This window comes from Mchenga conophoros, linkage group LG16 (genome assembly GCF_057382185.1).
Source record: "Mchenga conophoros isolate Kocher_MC1m ecotype Shallow Benthic linkage group LG16, M_conophoros_male_GT1.1, whole genome shotgun sequence".
NCBI lineage: Eukaryota > Metazoa > Chordata > Actinopteri > Cichliformes > Cichlidae > Mchenga > Mchenga conophoros.
The window spans coordinates 15,817,036-15,837,293 of NC_140541.1; the positions used below are offsets into that span (position 1 = coordinate 15,817,036).

At 39.7% G+C, this 20,258-nt stretch overlaps 2 protein-coding genes across 4 annotated transcripts in view; one reads left to right on the plus strand and one right to left on the minus strand.

The window, feature by feature from the left end:
- The window catches only part of LOC146556482 (cohesin subunit SA-2), a 17,276-nt gene extending 14,585 nt beyond the window's left edge, over positions 1 to 2,691 (plus strand). Inside the window, exon 32 of the mRNA XM_085248343.1 lies at positions 30 to 2,691. Within this exon, the coding sequence (XP_085104469.1) occupies positions 30 to 171 (142 nt within the window). The 3' untranslated portion in view covers positions 172 to 2,691. The remainder of the gene's footprint in view (positions 1 to 29) is intronic.
- ppp2r3b (protein phosphatase 2, regulatory subunit B'', beta) lies at positions 1,734 to 20,216 on the minus strand. Of its 3 annotated transcripts, none has more exons than XM_085248344.1 (14): positions 20,015 to 20,216; positions 19,205 to 19,598; positions 9,918 to 10,103; positions 9,439 to 9,542; positions 8,686 to 8,788; positions 7,287 to 7,361; positions 7,113 to 7,199; positions 6,694 to 6,850; positions 5,996 to 6,044; positions 5,820 to 5,909; positions 5,551 to 5,726; positions 4,806 to 4,924; positions 4,600 to 4,706; positions 1,734 to 2,830 (listed from the first exon to the last, which is right to left on the minus strand). In XM_085248344.1, exons 2-14 carry the CDS (start codon positions 19,556 to 19,558, stop codon positions 2,692 to 2,694), a joined length of 1,746 nt encoding a protein of 581 aa, XP_085104470.1. In that variant the 5' UTR covers positions 19,559 to 19,598; positions 20,015 to 20,216; the 3' UTR covers positions 1,734 to 2,691. The 3 variants fall into 3 exon arrangements, with proteins under 3 accessions (XP_085104470.1, XP_085104472.1, XP_085104471.1); XM_085248345.1 differs by lacking the exon at positions 1,734 to 2,830 and adding an exon at positions 2,857 to 3,796; XM_085248346.1 differs by lacking the exons at positions 19,205 to 19,598; positions 20,015 to 20,216 and adding an exon at positions 12,949 to 13,390.
- Positions 20,217 to 20,258: the final 42 nt, after the last annotated feature.

The following is a 20,258-nucleotide window of genomic DNA, read 5'->3' on the forward strand; positions in this document are numbered from 1 at the left end:
AATCACTGTAACCTGACCTCTCTCATCAGCCATCAGGAGAAAGCAGCTGATACAGATCCATTTTCTGTCCCTCTGGATCCTCCACCCAAAAGACTGCACGCTGAGGGATCTGTAATCTGTGTCACCAAGGAGCCAGATGATGGTGATGGTACCGTGGAGGTTGAGCTCTGAGTGTGAGGAGGTCGGGCGAATCGGTGCTGCCGTCTGCATGACGAGACCTCAACAGATGTTTTACTTATGATGCACCTTGTTACCAGTGTCCTCTGTGTGTGGATAGAAACTGGTGGGGTTTTTTTGTACAGTGATCATGCAGCATGTCATGTTTTCAGAAGGATGTGATCAGAAAGGATAAAGGTGGCCATATTCTGCCATGCAAAGACCAAAACCACAACAAATGTGTTTTAATCCACAGCTGAAAATAGTTCCTTATATTATTACCAACAAACTGCTGTTTCAGTAAAGTTTCCCCAACACTGGACTTCCCAGATGTTTAAGTAAGTAAGTAAGTAAAATTTATTTATATAGCGCTATAGTAAACAACTGAGGTTGTCTTACAAAAAAAAAAAAAAAAAAAAAAAAATTCCAATTTGGGATCATTTAAAAAAAGATGGAACATTTTCTGAAACTGTACATGCGATTTGAGTGGAGTGATACAAACTGGCTGATTCAGGGACCAGAAGTACAAATTGTTGGTTTTGGCCTTTTAATGGAAAAATAATGACCAACACCAGGATTAATCTGGTGTTATGATTTACAGACCACTTTAATTTGAGGACCATTTGTATCAGTATGTGCATAGATTATTATTATTTTTTTTTTAAACATACAGCTTTACTGTAAAAAAATACTTGATTTTTAAAAATGACACTAAATACTTTCTCTTTTAGTTTTCCTATTGGACACAGGGTCAGTTAAGAATTGTAGTTTTTATTTTGATACCTGCTACTTATGTATTTAATATCAATTAATGTAAATTAAAAAAAAATATTGCCTTCAAGTTAATAATATATTCTATACTTGGAATAAGTTAACAAGCACTTTGTTACTTTTTGAAACAGCTGTACATTTATGTATTGTTGTGCACAGAAACATTGGTTAATCTAGTAAATGATATTCTCTTATCACTAACAAACAGCGCAAACACTTGAAATGTGATATAGATAATTTTCAGCTGGTACAGATACACTTACCAGCCACTGTGTTAGCTACATCTTTTTCACCGCACGTTAATTCAAATTTCCAAATCAGCAATTCGGTGTGTGCAGGACCTGGACAAGATAACCTGCTGAAGTTCAAATTGGGTATAAGAATGGGAAGGATTTAAGTGACTTTGAGTGTGGCGTGGTTGTTGGTGCCAGACAGGCTGGTGCCAGTATTAGCTGGTCTCTATGGTTTACAGATGGTCTTAAAAAGATGAAATATCCAGTGAGTCACAGTTCTCTGGGCGAAACTTCCTTGTTGATATCGGAGGTCAGAAGAGAATGACCACACTGCTTTGAATAGGAAGGCAACAGTAACGCAAATAACTTGTTATAATCAAGGTATGCAGAAAAGCATCTGTGAACAGCAGCAGAAGACCACTCCTGTCAGCTAAAACTAGCTATGATTTGCACAACCTCCCCCAAACTGGACAACAGATGACTGGAAAAATGTTTCCTTCATATAAAGTACAACACTGAACGTAACAAAAAGCATTTCTTTACATCACGCACCACATTAAACTGCACACTCTGTTTTCTTTAGTCTTCCATTAACCAAGGCTTTATTATTAATTTAAAGAAACACAAAACATTTGAAAATGGTTCCTTTTGTTCTGTCAAAGTAGTCAACTGAAGTACTCTGTGACATAGAAAAAAAAGGTCTAAAATACTTGCTCAAATCACATTTACAGCACAGCAAGCACAAAATAAATATTTACATTAATTTATAAATTTATCTCTAATAAATTATAACCCCATCTCGCACACACATTAAAGTCATAACGAATATAGGTCTGTACAACAGATGCTGTGTGTGTGTGTGTGTGCCTGTGTGTGTGTCCAGAAGGCTTAACGGTGGCTTGTTTGGCATTTACAGCAACCTCCAACTGCACTGACGAGTTTACAGCAATATAGAAAACACTTTGTTGTGATCACTGGAATGTAAGACTAGCCAATAAGTTCGATATCTGAATCCAATCAGCATGGTTTTTGTCCAAAATACAAAACAAAATGAAAAAAACAAACAAACAACCAAAACTCCCGGAGCTCCAGTGTGTGATTTTTATGTGACTGATTTCAAAACATTTATGTTTAGATGAAACAAAACTTGCCCCAAACATTATTGATGACCAACCATTACATGCAGAAAACAACTTGTTAATGTGTGGGGAGGGAGCAAAGGTCTAACGTGTTCACTCGTGACATCTTGTCTGCCGGGCTGTTTACTGTAAGTGTGAAAATGTAAAACGTCTGGTTCAGTATTGAACTACTGTCTGTACTTTAACGACTTCTTTGTCAAATCTGTGTCAGCATGCACGTTTCTCCATCTATTTGCAGAAAAAGAATATGGCACTCTGGCAGTGCTTGACTGCATCTTTCTGGTTTACTCTGTTTGGTGATGTTTGTCCACTAACCCAGGTGCATGACTTGTGTTTCTGAGAGTGGAAGGTGCTCAGCAGCTACACTGCAGGATAAAAAACAAAAACAAAAATCATTCGAAGTCATCGTCATACTCATATTCATCCAAGTCCAGGTTGCAGTGCGGGGTGGGGATCTCAAAGAAGTGTCTCTTTGTCAGACCCAGCTCACTGGAGATGTGCTGCCCTAAAGGGCTCAGTGGATTTTCATACCTAAACAAAAATACACACAGACAAAACACTCAGTGTCATCAGGGAAAAGATACTTTAACACATTTTAAACCGTCACGAAACAGAAGTCAGAAGTAGTCAGACCAGTTTTTCTTTGCTGTCAGGCCTCCTGTTCTTTCAAATTTAGCAATGTGGGATAAAATTCACAGGCAAAGTTTAGAACAGTAACAGTGAAACTTTGGAAAGAACAGCTGATCAAGCCTCATATTTCCATTCTAAAAACGTCAGAATGCATTCTGACATTGACTGAGGCCAGTCAATTTTCCCCTCCACCTGTTCCTTCTTCACAGCTTCTATACTGGCCTCGACCCATAGAAGTCATTCAAAGTCATTCAAGAATAAAACTGAATTTGACCAACATTTACAGAAACGTTGGAGACATGGTTGATATATATATCTGCCTTCTTTCAGAGAGCTAGATGAAGTTAATGTACCAGGATATCAATATAACAAGCGAGAAATTTGTATTATTTTTCCTTTGATTTAGTTGTAAAGTTTATCAGTTTATTAGCTTTAGGGGTGAGGGTGATTGGATCTTTATTTAGAGAAACAAGTATTCCCATCTAATTCTTAGCAAGAAAGTATATTCCCCAAAAATGTCAAAGTACTTTTTCAGTAACTTGGGTAACAGGAGCACAAGGCATGAACAGAGGTGGAAAAAGTTCATTCCCTTATTTTAAGAGGAAGAAGGATAAAAACAGAAGGTGTCCGGTTCAAAAACAGACTCCCAGGTCCAGGCAGTGGCCACGATCATGACACCCTGCTGGCTGACATTACAATTATCTGCCCTATGCTCAGATCAGTGATGGGACAGGTAGACGCTAGGAGTGGGTTTAGGACTAGACTTTCCCAGAGGAAGAAGAGGAGAACAGCTGAACCCTGGTGGCACCCTCAGTTTCTTACCTGCTCTGGTTAGCAGCCATGCTTTAGATTTAGTCGGTAGTGTTCCTAAAACCGCCACACAACATAGCTGTCAACAGTCTCATTTATCACAAACTCGCTCTCAGGGCGGCATTGAGCCATGACTCCTGAAAACTTAACAACACAGTGCACTCTCACTCATCTTATGACTTTATCTATGCCATCTGTGAATACTTTACAGCACACTTTCACTCTTCACACAGAAAAATGACTTTACTGATAATAATGATGAATTTTAGATTTACATAGTCAAGCTTAAGGTTATGTGCCTGCTGTCCAAAACAACTTTAAGTAATCAGATATATGCTTACTAATAGCCACAGTTCATGTTCCATCTTATGTGAACAGATTACATTAAAGGAACCATCATACAGATGGCATTAATAATACTCAAATAAGGATAAAATAATCAGTAATTGCCTCAAAGGGGAAAAGTTCAAATTAAACTGGAGGCACTACGACTTTCAGCTGCTGTTGTTCAGGCTTGCAAGCAAAATCAATCCCAGTTTTATTCTCATTTTTTGCACCAATGAGAACAAAAAAAACATCCAATTGCAAACAAGGAGGCTAAAGCTACCATATTCCAATTTATCATATTGCATCAGCTATTCATCATCAAACTTCAGAGACCTCTGGTGCCGTCCTAAATGTAAAAGCATTTTGAATTTGTAAGAAGAAAAGAACTTTTTTTTAAGACTACGAGTGGACATGAAAGTGAATCCTTTTTTCTTTTATCTTTGCTTAAGAAAAACTAAATGTTTGAGAAAAACTGAACCTTGGGTTGTAACTGCTGCCATTTCTGGCAGACCTGTGAGTAACATCACACTTACACATCGTTACACTGGTCATTGCCTGCCTCCTCGGTTACCAGTATGTCGTACTCCTCTGCAGCATATTTCTCCCAGTTTGACAGCTCCTGTCCGTCCGTCTCCACGTCCTTAAAAACACGACAAGTTACATGATCCACTGGCAGGAAAACGAGACACGATGCTGTGTCAAATGTGGTGGCATCCAGTCAGAATTCAATCTTGCTCACCCTTATCACAGAGAACGGGTCCTTTTGCTCGTGGTCCAGGTACTTCTCGATGTTGAAGAGCGTGTCAAAGAAGATATGAGCCATCTTGCACCTCTTAAGATCCCGCAGAGTGATCTTACCTGGACGACAAAAATCAGCTACTTCAAATGGAACATTTATGTTTATGATATTAGGTAACTTGTATCTGTCTATATGAGGTTTAGCCTAGGAAGTAGTACTGGTAACCCAGCTACAACATCTACTAAGTCTTTTTACGGTTTGCCTCATCTTGGGGCGGAGGGAGGGATGGGTGTGGTGTTTTGTCCGGAGATTAAAACAGAGTATGGCTTTGGTGACAATATTTCAAACTCTGGCTGCAAATAACGATTTCCCTACTGCTTATTTGGACAATAAATACTTTAAAAGGTAAACTATACTTAATGTTTACTTTCCTGTTTGATTATATTAAATTAAGAAAGAAGAAATCTGAAAACAAAACTTTTTTTTAAAAAAAACAATTCAGGTCATAAACTTAATTTCACCTAAGTAAGCTGTGCTGCTTGGTGACTTAAACAAAGTGATGGAGCGAATTTCTATCACACTGTGGATAACACCAGCAGCTGTCTCTCATCTATCAGTGTCCCCTCAGATAATGATCAATGACCTGGCTTCAAAATGTGTGTGCACGCATGCCACTGTGATTGTGGCATGCGTGCAAACTACAATGTGAATGTCTGAGTGTGTATTAATGTAAAACAGGTCTGACCTTCGACCTCAGGCTTGACAAGGTCAAGCATTTGGCAGAGGCAGTCCTCAAAGGGCAGCGGCTCAACAGCCATGGCCTCCAGCTTCTGGCACTGCTCCTCGTAGAAGTACTCCAGCTCATACATGCTGAGCACCCCGTCCCCATCCAGGTCCATACAGCGGAACCAGTACTCTATGCTAATCAGACATAGATAACGTGAAAGAGGAGGGGCCAGACATGAGCGCAGATGAAACCTCTAAGCAAAAGGATGTGGCTGAGTGTCAAGATACCTGGTGTCAGTCTTCTTGTCTTCCTCAGAGATGAGGAACCAGACGAAATCAGCGTAACTCAGCCGCCCCTCCTTATACACTCGTCTGTCCCTGACGGAAAACACACAAAACTAGTATTAAAGCTGGCAGTGGAGACTAGATAAGACTTTCATCTTTTTAAACTTGATTACATTTACCTTGTTACTGTTCCTGAGAATATTCTCTCAATCATCTTCTGTGAAATGGCTGGAAAACAAATACACAAAGGGGTCACTTCCAATCCACTGTGTTTGGAAGAAATATCTCTTTTCCCTCTTAGGCAACAGCTCCTTCAGTTACTATACAACTTTTTCACAACACATGTAATCCATTCTCACAGTCTGTAAATCCAGACTGGCTAGTGCAGCTCTTTTTTAGCTTGACAATGCTATAAATCCTCTGGTCATCATTTCGACTGTACGGTGTTAGAAATTGTGCCAGACTTGGCGTCATTGGAATCGAGTATATATGCTGCTCTCTTATTGATCTCGTGTCTCATTTCCCCTGCTTCACTCACAGACCATCAACCAAGAACATGTGGTGTGGAGTGTGTGGGGAGGAAGTGTCAAAGACAAATCTTTTTTTCCTGGCTGTGTGTTTGTTTTGTGAGGAGTAAGCCCGGACGGACCCAATAACATTTACAAATGCCTTTTTTTGTTCTATGTAGTTTCAGCCTACTGACTGTGCTGCCACTGGCAGCAAGACTTAAGCAGAGTTCATTTGGTTCTGATGAGGCTGAGCACTCCTCTTCTATCTTCTGTATGCATTTTTACAAAATACATGTTGATGGGACATAAAGAAAAAACTATATTGACCAAACTAATGATTTAAAAAAGGCAGGGGTGTGTTTGTGCACCTTGGTCATTGTGTCCTGCTAAGTCCTTCTGGTCTATGTAGAGGTCGTGATCGGTGTCCAGCTCCCAGAACTTGCAGTAAATAACATAGAAATGTTCGTAGGAGAAGAACTCTGTCAGCTGGTTCACATCCTCTTCTTGCTCCAGCAGCGCCACGTTCTACCCAGCAGAAAGTAGAAAAATCTCTCATTATGATTATAGACCAGTTACTATTGAAAATGATTCTTTTAACAGTTTATAAAGTCCCATCCCCCAAAAATTGAAGTTAATATGCATTTCCATATTGATGTGATTTCATTATTATTTTTTGAAAAGAGAAAAAAAAACATATTAGATGTTTTAGAGTCCAAAAAATTGAGAGAAATGGTTATTATACATCTGTTTAAATTTAAAAAAAAATGCAGAGTATGTGAATAAATACCTGGAGAAAGTTACTCTTCCTGAGCTCAGAACATGTTATTTTCCCCGTCCATGACCGGTTCACATTGTAAAATACCCTCTGAATCACCTGAAAAACAATGGACAGTCTTATCTTTGAGATAATGCCTTTTCCGTGTTTCACTACAAAGTGCAGTGGTGTATAATTAAGGCATACCGTTGTGATGTATCGCGAGTGAAAGTCTGGTGCCTCTTTTAGAAAGGCCAGGCCCGGGTGTGAGTTCACTACATCCTGGGAACATAAAGAACAAACCAGCTCACTTTGATGTTACTCTGCTTGATTTATAAAGCCAAACAAAAACAAAATAAACAAACAACCAAGCGATAAAGATCACCCCGATGACACGCTATGCCTTCTGCACTAACAAAAAGATACGCTCAGTTAAATTCTGCAGTTATTTCCAGGCACCAGCTAAATGACAGACAACATCTGTCTTTCTTTACAGGTATACAAAGCACATGACTTTCAAAGAAGGAATGAAAATGAACAAAACTGATTCACACATCAGTAGCTACCAGTGTTTATAGTTTATAAACAGTGCTATGTAAAGAAATTCTCCTTTTTAGGAAATCAGAATTTTCTTTGATTTACAAATTTTTTAAAATTCTCGTCCAACTTGTTTTGGGATGAGCTTGAGCCCTTTTTAACTGACAACAAAGTGTTAGGAAGGCCAAAAAGAATAGGTTTACTGAGTGACCTTCTCTCCTTTCTAACGCCATAAAGTCACAGTGAGGGTGCTGCATTTCAAGTGAACACTGCAGCTATATTCTTGCCGTGAAACTCCCTCATGTCGCTTCTTTATTCTACTCCCCATCTTTCTACTGGAGGAAAGAATTGTTGACATAAATGTGAAGGCGGCAATGAAATTAAAAGGCCTTATTTTCAGGGCAGTCGTCGTGCCTCTTTGACTCTTACTGTGAGAAATTAAATCATAGAGAAACACATAAATCACAGGGCACAGGAAACAGGCGGGGACAGTCAAATCTACTCCACTGCAATCCACCTTTCATTCATCAAAACAGTCAAAGGCGATTCGCTGAGTGGAACCACACAAATTAAACGGCGTGAGCCACAAGGCATCTCTGGTGGTATGCTAACGGGCGTTCAGCTCAGATCGCCACTTCTGCCAGCATGAAAATGAATCAGGTGTAGGGTGGGGCGTGTGTGGCACACCAACAGCTTGTCAGCTGGGATGCGAATACAAATAGCCGCCACAGCAGGTCCACATGGTAAGAATTTCCAAACAGTCAATTAAACCTCTCTTTTGAGGACAATAAATGAACCATAAGTCCAGGTTTTTGTGACTATTTTAGTACCATAATGCATTTATAACATGAGCCACATTTTCATCTCTATCAGGAGACTCTTCTCTCATAACACTATATTCCAAGCTTACAGTAAGGTGGCTGAATTAGTCCTCCGCCACATGAAAAAGCACAGTCTCAGCAGGGCAGTCTAAAAACATACGTCCAGTTTGCACCACCCAAGCCAATGCTATTTTGCCATCCCACACTGCCAAATCCAGCCCTCTCCCTGGGTGTGCTACAGCCAGTACCTGCAGGAATGGAATAAAGTCATCTTGTTCCAGGTAATTACAGCCAGGCTTGGCCAAGAGGTGCACAAATTTAGAAGCGTCATCATGACAGGTCAGCAGAGTTCTGGAGGAGAAAAGAGAGAACAGATGGTTACAAGGTTACTCCCACTTTGGCTGTTAAGTTGCCTCTGTCTGTTTTATCATTCCTTCAAAAGCATAAGTTTGACAATGTTGTACTAAAAAGTGCTTATGTGAAAGTATAATACATTCTGAAATTAAGATTCTGTATCGCTGCTGGGTGATTATAAGCATGGAGTGTTATGGTAGCAACTCAAAAATAATGGGAGTGTCTGTTGTGGCCTCTTCTAAGAATGGCTCAGTCATGAGCTAAAGTCAAAGGGCAAGTCTGTCCAGTTCTCTGGAGGCTTAAGATATTAATACAAGAGCATGCCTATTGCACACAACCACATTCAGTGCAAATCACCAGTATAAAAGCCCCTTGGTATTCCTTTCAGTTTCACGTAGAAAGACACTGAAAGGATGTTTTCATTTATACACTGTATGTATACAGAGGGTCTTTCCCCTTGTGATGTTTATGAGGGCAAAGATTTTTGTTTAGGAATGAAAAGGAAAATGCAATAACAGCAGAGATAATAGCAGTGTATGTTATTCCCAGCGAGTGGTCATCATTGTTCAAAGGAGATTGTTTAAGCCATTTGGCTGTGAGTGAATGCACCAGTGGTCTAGTGACAATAAGAGAAGCTATTGTCTTACTTTCTCCACATAGCCACAAACTTGTGAACGGACACGAAGCCCGTCCTGTCGCCTCCAGCTGAGCAGAACAATGGCACTTTCCAGTAGAGGGGACACTCACAGGCCTATGGAGACAAGGTGGCAGAAGAAACGGGGTAGTGTGTGATCAGGATTTAGAGAAGATAGAGGAGAAAGATTAAATAGAAATGCAAACTCCACAAAACACATGTGACCATTAATGCAGAAATGAATAGTGAAAAGACATCAGAATCAGAATGAGTGTTTCACGGTTTAAAGACTTCCCAGAGGAAACCTAGCTGTCATTGCTCTCTTTACTCAGGTTCCCCTCTGACCATCACCAACCTTCTTCAAGGTCACGGAAATAATATTTTTCCAGGAGGTTTTAAACATCAGCAAACATTCGTACAGTCAGGAGCTAAATGGCACTAATGAAAATAATTTGCTATGTGGCAGCTCCATGCTACAAATTATCTACTCACCTTGGCAACCTGCCCCATATCCTCAATGGTGGCTCTTTCATTTGGGAATTGGGAAAATATTTTCTCAATTTTGGAAATGAGGCCGTCAATGTTAAGGTTGGCTTGGGGACGGCCCTGTGGGAAGTAAAACTTGGGAATGCTTTCACTCAGTGCTGTGGTGACTGGCTCCTCCGTCCTCACCTGAGCCTGGGATGAACACAGAGAAACAAGCAGTTAGCGGCTGATGCTAGCAAAGGCTAAGACCACTCAGCTCAAGTATTCCAGCATGAGCTCGAGGCTCGTCTGAACACAAACTCTACACATTGCTGGCATTCATGTAACTATACCTCTCAGCAGCCCAAAGGCCATCAGGGAAGAGTTGTGACTACTCAGCAATCACAATTATTCATGTGACTGACATTTTGCTCCAATACAAATTCACTAAAAGATAAATAATATCTACCAGTGTTTGTAACTTATAATCATTTATTTATGAAACAGTGTCAAAAGGATTTAAGAATTTAGGGCTTTAGACTGGATATAGCAATCTGCAGATAGTAGAAGTCTATAGTCATGATGTGGACAACTTGTGCTACATTAGTCAAATGATTGGTCTAAAGGGTGTTTTGTTTGAAATCTTAATGGAGAATGAGCAGTTTGTACTGAATAATGATTACAGGCTACCTGTGGCCAACTACAATAGGGTATTATACTAAATTTAGTCTTGCAATCTTTGTGCACTGTGATTCAGATGTAAACATGGTGACTTAAAACAACAAGTGTGTTTTAATAAGTCATTTTAAAACTGCTCTACTTTTGTTTCCACTTAAGGAAAACACAGAATTTCAAGATTTTATCTTAAATGTTAGGATCCATGTAAAGAGAAGTGAAAAAAATAATTGCAAGATTTTACTACAAGCTTCCTAATAAATGCATGTAAATGGAGAGGCACACTATCAAACATGGTTCATGGCAGATGTTATGGATGGCTCTTTCAAGTACCCAAGTAAATCACGAGTGACAGTGTTATCACTTAAACGAGTGCTGTTCGTCTACGGCCACTATGGTTGTCTTTAGTGGAGGGAAACACAGCTGAGGAACTAAATGAGTTTCGGACTGCAATGTTATGAATGTGTGCCTCAAAAGGAGAGCAACAGCTTTTTAAAAACAGAAAAATGAAAGCCTGCCTTTTTTATTTGTTTTTGTTTTAGCTGTGGGTATTTTTCTTCTTTATTATTGACTGTGATCTATTTTATTCTGTTCTACGAAGCACTTTAGAGTTATGTCTTGAAAAAAATGTTATACAAATAAAGTTTATTTGTTTTATTGGCAGGATATTATAGGCAAGAAACAAAACTGAAACAGGATTAAGTCAGGGATATACTCTGAACACAGCAGAGGCTAGTGGCTTGAAATGAATGTATTCACCTTCGATGCTTGTGTTTGTGCAGTTTCCTAAGTGATATAAAAACCTGCCTTTATGTTGGAGCTTGCATACGTCTGTGTCTGTTATTATTACTATGATCCCAGGCAGAAAACATCATTTTTTATTGTCAGAGCTTGGTTGCTTGTGCTGTATAATATTATTTTGTTCATTTATGCTTTGTTTAACCATGAAAACATGTGTTTCCTGACTATGGAAAATAACATATTCTCTATTCTAACAATGGAGACATAATATTATGTCCAGGAATGTCACAGTGAATCCAACTGACCACACCAACAGAGAATAGCTGGCATATTAGGAAGATATCAAACTCACTGATAAAAATGACCACTGTGTCACTCACACGGTGCTATGAGCCTTACACATAAAAAGACAACGCGCTCAGTGCCAAATGAGTTGTTATGCTGCACTTATCACTATGCAGACTTTAAAAGACGTACAAATTACCTTGTAAAATCATCACTAGGAACTTGAATGACTGTGTAAACATTAGACTACTTCTTATTGTTGCTATTTTATTGCCATTTTATTATTGTTGTAATTTTAATGTTTGTTTGAAACAGGTCTCTCTTGTAAATGAGACAGTGAGTCTCAATGGGACTACCTGTATAAATAAAGGTTACATTTAAAAAACAAAACAAAAACCCAGTTACTAAATACAGCCTGAGCAGACTATACTTTGCTCTCAATCGTCATTCTCAAAGACTATTCAAATGAGTCAACAATGCTCTAACCGAATCATTTTGTGAGGCCTCTAATAACTACATAAACACACCCACACTTTGCTCAGTTAAGACACCAAAAATAACATCTTGCTGTTTCTTTTGGTCAAACATGTATTCTACCCAAAGTTTATTAGACTAAGTCTCCATGTAACATCATGACTGTAACAATAAAACATTCAACAATAGCTTAGAAAGGCCTTAAATTACAGATCTAAACATAACAGGATGGTAAATCTTTCCTTGCCAGCTTCTACTTATATGACTGTTAGTACTGTCTGAAAATGTTTTGTTGTACTCTAATAAATGATGAATGCTGCTGATCCTCCGCTCTTGTCAACTGTGTTGGTGTGAGCCATGGCTATAAAAGGACATAAACATCTCCCGTTGCCCTGCCCCGCACTGTCCCCTCTTTCTCTCACTTCATGCTAACCGCTAGCAAAGCTCTTGAGCACAACTGCTAAGCCACATGACATTTTACATATTCCCCATGATGTGGTCTGAAAGAGGACAGAGAGGCAGCTGTGCATAACATACCACAAAAGATGAAACACCATCCAGTACGCTTAAATTTCCTACATCTCCGTACAAATGAAGAATACCTTCATTAACAAAAAGAAGAACTGATTGCACAACAATATTTCACATGACACAGCTGTGCGTGAAAGCAAAGTTTACAATATGCCCAGAAAAAGACTTAACTACTACTTTGCCTTTATTTGCCTAATCCGTTATTGTACTTTAATTAGTAATTGTGCTACAGTGACATCTGAATACCAAGAAAGTAAGCCCATAAATACCAGTCAACATTAATAGACCTGTCCCCTCACTGAAAGGCCAGCAAAGCCTGTTTGACACAGCATACACTCACACAAACACCTGCCTGTCCTTGCTGGAAGGCTCTCAGCCTCTTCTTAAACCGAGAGGGCAGAACAAAGTCACATCCACGTGCCAGCAGAGCCAGCTCCTTCCTCAGGTCAGGGTCCTGACGCAGGGATAGCTCCTTCATCCTCATCCTCGCTCCACACAGGACGAGGAACACATAAACATAAACAACACTCAATCCAGCGTTATCCCCTTGACCATGCAGTCACCACTGTAAGTTAAAAGGCAGTGGAAGCAGTGAAGCTTCTCTGTGCGTATGTCCCTGTGGTTGTCCTCCGTTTGAGTGAGAGCCACTTAATGCATGAGAGCAGCTGCTACTGTGACTCTCTCTCCCATTCCAGATCTGGTCTCACAATTTCAGCTCAGCCTGCTGCTCTGTCCCAGCCTCTACCCAACATGCACACGCACACACACAGACGCAGCAGTGTCAGGGAGCCCTTGCCTCAAAGCTGCTGGGGAGATAAGGAAGAACTGGGTGCATGTGTGTGGGAGTCACCTAGTGTATGTGTGGGATGGGAGGGGGTTCAATGGATCTGCCCTTTCCAGTTTGCATTCCTGAGTCCTCATTGAAGGTTATGTAAAGAGACAGACCTGTTGTTGCAGCTAGCAGTCGCCAGAGTTCAACTACAGGATGGATCTCCATATGACAATGTCACACTGTTCAAGCTAAATGGTTTTCCTTCTGAAAGCTTCCACAAAACAAAAAACTTGGGAAACTGACCCCCTTATTCTTTAAAAGGCATCAGGGTGCTAATGAGAAAATTCAGAATAAACCCCTGAAGTGATGGAATATAATGAAAGCTGCATATTACTTCTACTGTCACTAAATTTGCCTCCAAGCATAGATTACAAAAAGAGATTGAGCCAGAACAAGCTACTGATGCATGGGTATGTAAAGTAAATAAGAAGGGTATTTACTATTTAATGACAGAAAACAAGGGTCCACTCATCAGATCATATCTAGACAGCCATACATTTTCCCCATACGTTCTGCATGCTGTCTTCTGGTGGTTTTTGTTTTGCCTTCCCTTCGCAAGCTTAGGCTGCCAGCCATTCCACATCTTATTATAGTTGATGGGCAACAGAGTGAGGCAACGGGACATGCCAAATTCAAAGACTGATGACCGAACCAGTCCGTGCCTATTAAAAGCACCACCAAGCACTGTTTGGGCAATCCAAGAAACTAGATCTGGAAAAACATGAGTGTATCTTTAGTCCTCAAACAAACATCTACTTCCGATTGCTGTTATCCTGAAATGACAGCAATTACATCAATTCTCCATAAACGCACTGATCTAACAGCTGTAGAGTTGCGTTGACTGCAGAGATTGTAGACAGGGCAAAGCCCAACGCCTAAACACCTTCTCATGCAAGTAGCTAATCAAACAGAAATGTCATAGAAATGTCCGCATCAGAAGACTATGTAAATAAACCTGTATCTGTTAATGGCATTGTCCATAGAAACTAAAAGCACACCCACTGTATTTTTAGATGACAGGACTCCACAGTTTTCCACTGGTTTCTGCTCAGTCCCAGTCCCTGGCGTCTTCCCTACAGGATGCTGCTGCTGCTTGATAAGCTGTTTGTATACATTCATTTCACATCAGCTGCCTTTTGCTGATGCTCTCAATACAAATGAAACGTAGAAAGGAAAGCACAACCAAAAGAAACAAAACAAAAACACCCCAACAAACCCTTGACCAGATTCAAGCTTGAACTCTCATCTACTGTTCAGTCTATTTTTGCACAAGCAAACAAAATGTGAAGTCTGTTCCATAAACAGAGCCATCACGACACAGCAGGGATAACAATGTGTTGTTTTACACATGTAAAAATAACCCCATGGGTGTGAGAAGTGATGGTGCACAGGTTCTGTATAAAGTTTGTGCTTTTTAATTAACTAGATAAGACGAGCTCCAGCAGGCGCTATAACAAACTAAATCATCTTAGGGCCACTCCAGGAAAGTTGTCTGAACAGCACCTTGAGAGGCAACTATCTTACAGACAAGCTGCTAAACATCCCCGGGCTGATGGGTCACTTAGTAAACAGAAAAGCAGGAAAACTCAAGCTGACCCCATAATGTGTCCAATCTCTAAACTGTGAAATCTGATTTGTACACAACAATATGTTAAGTCATGTTGACTTAACCGAATTACAGATGAGATTATGAAACACACTGTTCACTGTTAGAGACCTCTGGCAGATCTACGTGTTAGCATTTCAAGCACTCAGATGGCAAGATGAAGGTGGATTTTAGATGGGCTTCAGCAGACTCATACTCTACAACTATGATATTCAAGAGACCAAACCCACCAATCCTATCTGAGAGTGACATGATTTCTACATCCAATCAGTGGCGACTTAAACCATCACAACCCTTTGGTAGAGCCACAGCTTGTTCACAGAATGAGAACAAAGCCAGTGTTGCAGTGAAATCCAGAAAGCTCTAACTCAAATCCCCACAACTGGGATTTGAGTTAGACCATCTATGATGGGGATTTGGGATACATGTGAATATTTGTCAGACATTCAACTGAGTAACTGATAACACAGTGGTCACAGACAGAACATGATGTGAGTAACAAATGTCATAGCAGTCTAACCTAGATATTTGAATGAAAATCAATGTAACCAATATGAACAAGAAGTAGAGCAAAGGAAGAAGCTGTAGCTGAGACACAGGCACACCGGTACTTGTATAACAGCACTGCAGTCTGTTTGTTTAAAGATTAGGTTGTAAATGAAGTTTGTAAAGTTTTTTTCTTCTATTGGCACCATAAGATATTTAAGCAGGATGATAAAATGTTGATGTACCGTACTTTTTTGACATTAATGGCATAACTAGGTAATAGGAAATAATATGTCAAACAATTACACTTTTTATCAAGATATTCAAATCTCATGAAAGTAGGAGATGCCACCACTGAAGAAATATGCTTTCAATGCATCCTGTAGTTTTACAGAAAGCTCACAGTACTAGTTAAAAACAACATTTGCTATTGTACAACGTTGACGCACAAATGACTGAGACTCCAAAATAATAGCACTTGCGGGAAACACTTTAACACCTGGTGCTCTCTGACAGGTCAGACAACTGATAACGTGACCCCAGACCCCCTGCTTCAAATAGCTTCTATGTTGCTGAGTGCAACCAAGCATGTTTTAAAAAGATGTCTTAAGAAATGCACGATATACCAAATGCAGATGCGGAGAACAGAAAAAAAAGTGAAACCCTCAAATGCAATGTGCTCTCACTGCCCTATATTTCAATAACTCACTGTTTGACCAATTGGACTCCTAACACTGAAGTGATTTTACGTGTTGAGCTACACAGCAGCTCTGAAAGCCAAGCATTCACGGGAGAGCTGATATTTACTGTACATAGTGTAAATAAAAGACCTGCGACTACATATCCTGACAATGAGCAGCATCTAATGGAAGCAGTTTCAAAGGAAATTACGCAGAAGATGAATGTGCTGCCACACCTCATCTCACTGGCAGAGTTCTGGGTATCCAATGCCAGCACAAGGGAACCAAGGCTATCTATATCAGTGTCTGATGTCAAAGTCAGACCAGCTGTTCCAGGCTGCATCAGTGTGACATAAATCGAATTTTTTAGTAATCCTTTGAAGAATGCATCTGTATGCAGGAATTCATTTTGTTGTCTTAAAATAGAAGTATTGCATTTATTCACCCTCACAATCCCTCTAATATTGAGTGACACAGTGTGACCACATGCCATGACACATCACAGCAGAATATACAAACTGCCCAGCAGTTGCCTTATAACTGATTGATCAGCGGAGAGAGGGCATTAGCGGGCAAATTTCACAGTGGTGTGTGAGAGTGCGTGTGTGTATGTATGCAAATATCCAGAAGTTTAGATTCAACCCTCCAACTGTTCAAATGATTAAGGCTCAAGATAAAGAACAGAAACAAAGAAAGCCCCTGATAGACAGTTAAAGATAATCGATTACTCTAGTTTCAAAGAGTGACTCTACAATCCACACTTCCTCTTGTGGTCAGGCTATTAAATAATCAACTATAGCTATGAAGAATGAGGTTTTACCTCAACCCCAAAATTTATAATAGATAAAACTGATGGACATTTAATTAGTTAATTTCATTTTATTGTCCTCTATTGAAATACGCTGTTTATCTGTGCCTATAAGGCTGTGCAGTAAGTTGTAAGACCATAGTTAAGCATAGTTATTTATTTTATAACATACTACCACTAGTGCTACAACTGGTCCTGCTAGTCATGTTTCTAATATATAAACATGTAAGTTGAAACAAACATTAGATCTCATTCTCCTGCTCTGTTATTTTACATGTCTACTTGAAGATCTCCTCATGCACCTCTTTAGCATGTCACTAACATGTAGGAGGTGGGGTCCTGAGGACCGTATGCCTCCAGCTGTCTCAGGCTGTCTCACTGTCATCACATGCACTAATGTCCACAATCTATCACTACTCTAGGCTTTCACGTTGCACTTCTCATCCTAACAGATTATGAGTCCTTGAGCAGATATACAAAATATTTACGGGCAGCTAACTATTTTGTGTAGATTGTTTTTAGGCCATAATCTAAACAATCCAAAGCAAAGCACCTTGGACCCAGCACAGTAAGAAGTACAGCACACAGACTGAAAGAAGTAACCAGAGTGCCAGGGACAGGCTAGGTTCAGACACTCCCACTTCTCATACCACACTAATTCATGGGTGAGGCCTGAACATTTGGAAAGTATTTGACTAATAATCACTACATACGCCTACAGACAAGAAGGCTCCACTGTGACTGGGTAGAGTGGACAGCCTCTAAATGTCTTTGATGCTGTAGGTCACTCAGCATCCTCTTGTGGCCAGTGAGAGCAAACAGAGATCCCAGAACATACAAGTAAGGGAAACTTGACAATTAAATCAGTGTTAATACAGAATTTAAAAAAGAATTACAAAAAAAACATTGCAAAGACAGATGTTAAGCAAATATAAGTGAAATCCACACTATGTCCATTTAGAAGTAGCATTAAACGGGACATGTATGCTTTGTATGACAAAGCTCAACTTATGACTAAAACAGAATTTTTTTTTTAGATTGGAAAAAAGTAACTAGGAGGAGGATAACATTAATGTTTACGAACTTTTCATGTGAGATATTTCGATGCTAAAGTAAATTATCAGTGGCAGAAGCCAATGTTTATCTAGTGTGTTGCATCAGTGTTGCACTGGTTAAAAGTTGTTTTAGATCTTGTTTAATAAAGTGTGATGAAGAGGGAAGTTTCTTTTTTCTCCCTTGTTTCCATGTTGCAAAAAGGAAAACTAAACAATAACAACAACAAAAAAGGCCCCAAAAACTCTACCACTTTTGGCTAAATTAGCATTTTTAACACTGACCCAGAATTTCAAGCTCAGACATGTCCTTTTTGCAAGTACATTAAGTTTGTACGTCATTCATTTAACTCACAATAGCATAGCAGTTGTTCGGGTCATTACTGACTGGAAAATCAACAGTTTATGATTTCAGCTAGTTTAATTAATTAGAGTTTAATGAGCCAGATAAACATTATTTGATCCTAAAATGGTCAGAAATAACAAGAAAACCCATAGTTTTCTATCAAATAAGGTGACACATAGAGACTGCATTTCCTGTTCCACATCATACTCGCTTTGCTGCTGCCCCACCAAAAGGCCCATTCTGTGCCACGAAAACCTTGGTTTAAATGTGCAAATATGGATTTAATTTCAGGTTACTGTATGGATTGCACAATACTAAAAAGATATGCAGATAAACTGCCAGTTAAACATACAAATAAGTGCATTAAAACTATAAAGATAAACTTACCAGACTGATAAGCTGTTGTGTAAAAAAATGCCAAGCCAGGATTGCTTTATAGTTGGCTTACCAGAAAGCAAAGAGAGGTTCCCCTTTCGACTTTTAAATACATGTTTACTATCAGTATGCAAAGAGTTTAAAATATTCAAATCATTGTGCAACACACCCTCAAGTACCTCAAGGTGGTTTCAGGAAGAAAAAGAACAGGGTGGCACACCTTGTTTTTCATACTAGTAAATCAAAAACTGTCTACAGCTGGCACAATGCAGAACTCCTTGTTTAGTGGATCTTAGTATGTTTGTGGATTTTTTCCTGTGGCACCTTAAGACCTTTTGGCTAAATTTTTCAACAATTAGTTAAATGCTTACTAAAAAACATGGAAAATATTTTTTGGAGTTATTGTTCGAATACACAGTTTACCTTCTTTGTGCTGAGAGATCTCCGTAGTACTCTTCCACTTGGTCCAGTCATTCTGGTGTTACTGCTACTTCGGGAAGGCAGGGTACTGGTAGATGGGGTGCCGAAAGGTGTACTTAAGGGAGCAGGCCTCTTCTCTGCCAGGTTCTTCTGTGATGCCACATTGTTGTTTTCATTGAAGCTTAACGACCTTTTATCAGGAGCGTCCCCAGTACCTAATTGAATAGGCTGTCCACTTTTGATTAGATCAAGATAATTTTTGAGTATTGACTGAGTTGTAGGATCACTCAACCAGTTGAGAAATAGCTCGTCTACTTTCATTTTAAGAACCGGCTGGAGAACTTGTGGTGACGGCATTTTGGGCAATGTCGTCTAAAGCTTCCTCTGATGACCGTACCTGCGAAGAATTAAAAGCATCTTTAAACTCACACCACCAATATCTGCCTCCCACACAACGTCCATAGATGACACGAAACTGTCAGAGCAGCGGCGCTGAGTAGGTCACTGAGCAAAAAAACATGACACGAGCAGTAGCCCTTGCTTTGAGTACAAACCAACACTCACTCATGTTATTGAAATTTAGCGCGAAGCGTCAATGCTTTAGCCCATAGGCGAAAGTGGAAAACCCATATGACTTCAATAATGTTTCCAGCCAATTTTAATCCACCACACGTCAAAAACGGCTGCATAAAGTAAACATTTCAAAAGCTTCTGTTAATTAAACCTATCCTTCTATGGAAGAACGGGGACTACAACAGGTTTAGCTACTATAGCTTTAGCAGCTAGCGCCAACTAGCCAATAAATGCACCCACCTTGCCGTGAATGGACAGCAATGCAAAACACGTTAATATGACTCTACATTTCCTTCATAAGCGATGATACTCAGCGTACGTTCGGCTAACAGTCAAAAATAAAAGCACCATCGAAAATCCGGTGACATTCATTTCACTGGGAGAAAACACAGCAGACAGGAACAACTTTTCAGGCTCTCGTTCCCCTGGTAACCACACAGCGTTATCGCGAGATCGTCCACTCTCCGCGGAGTCAGTAAGCACT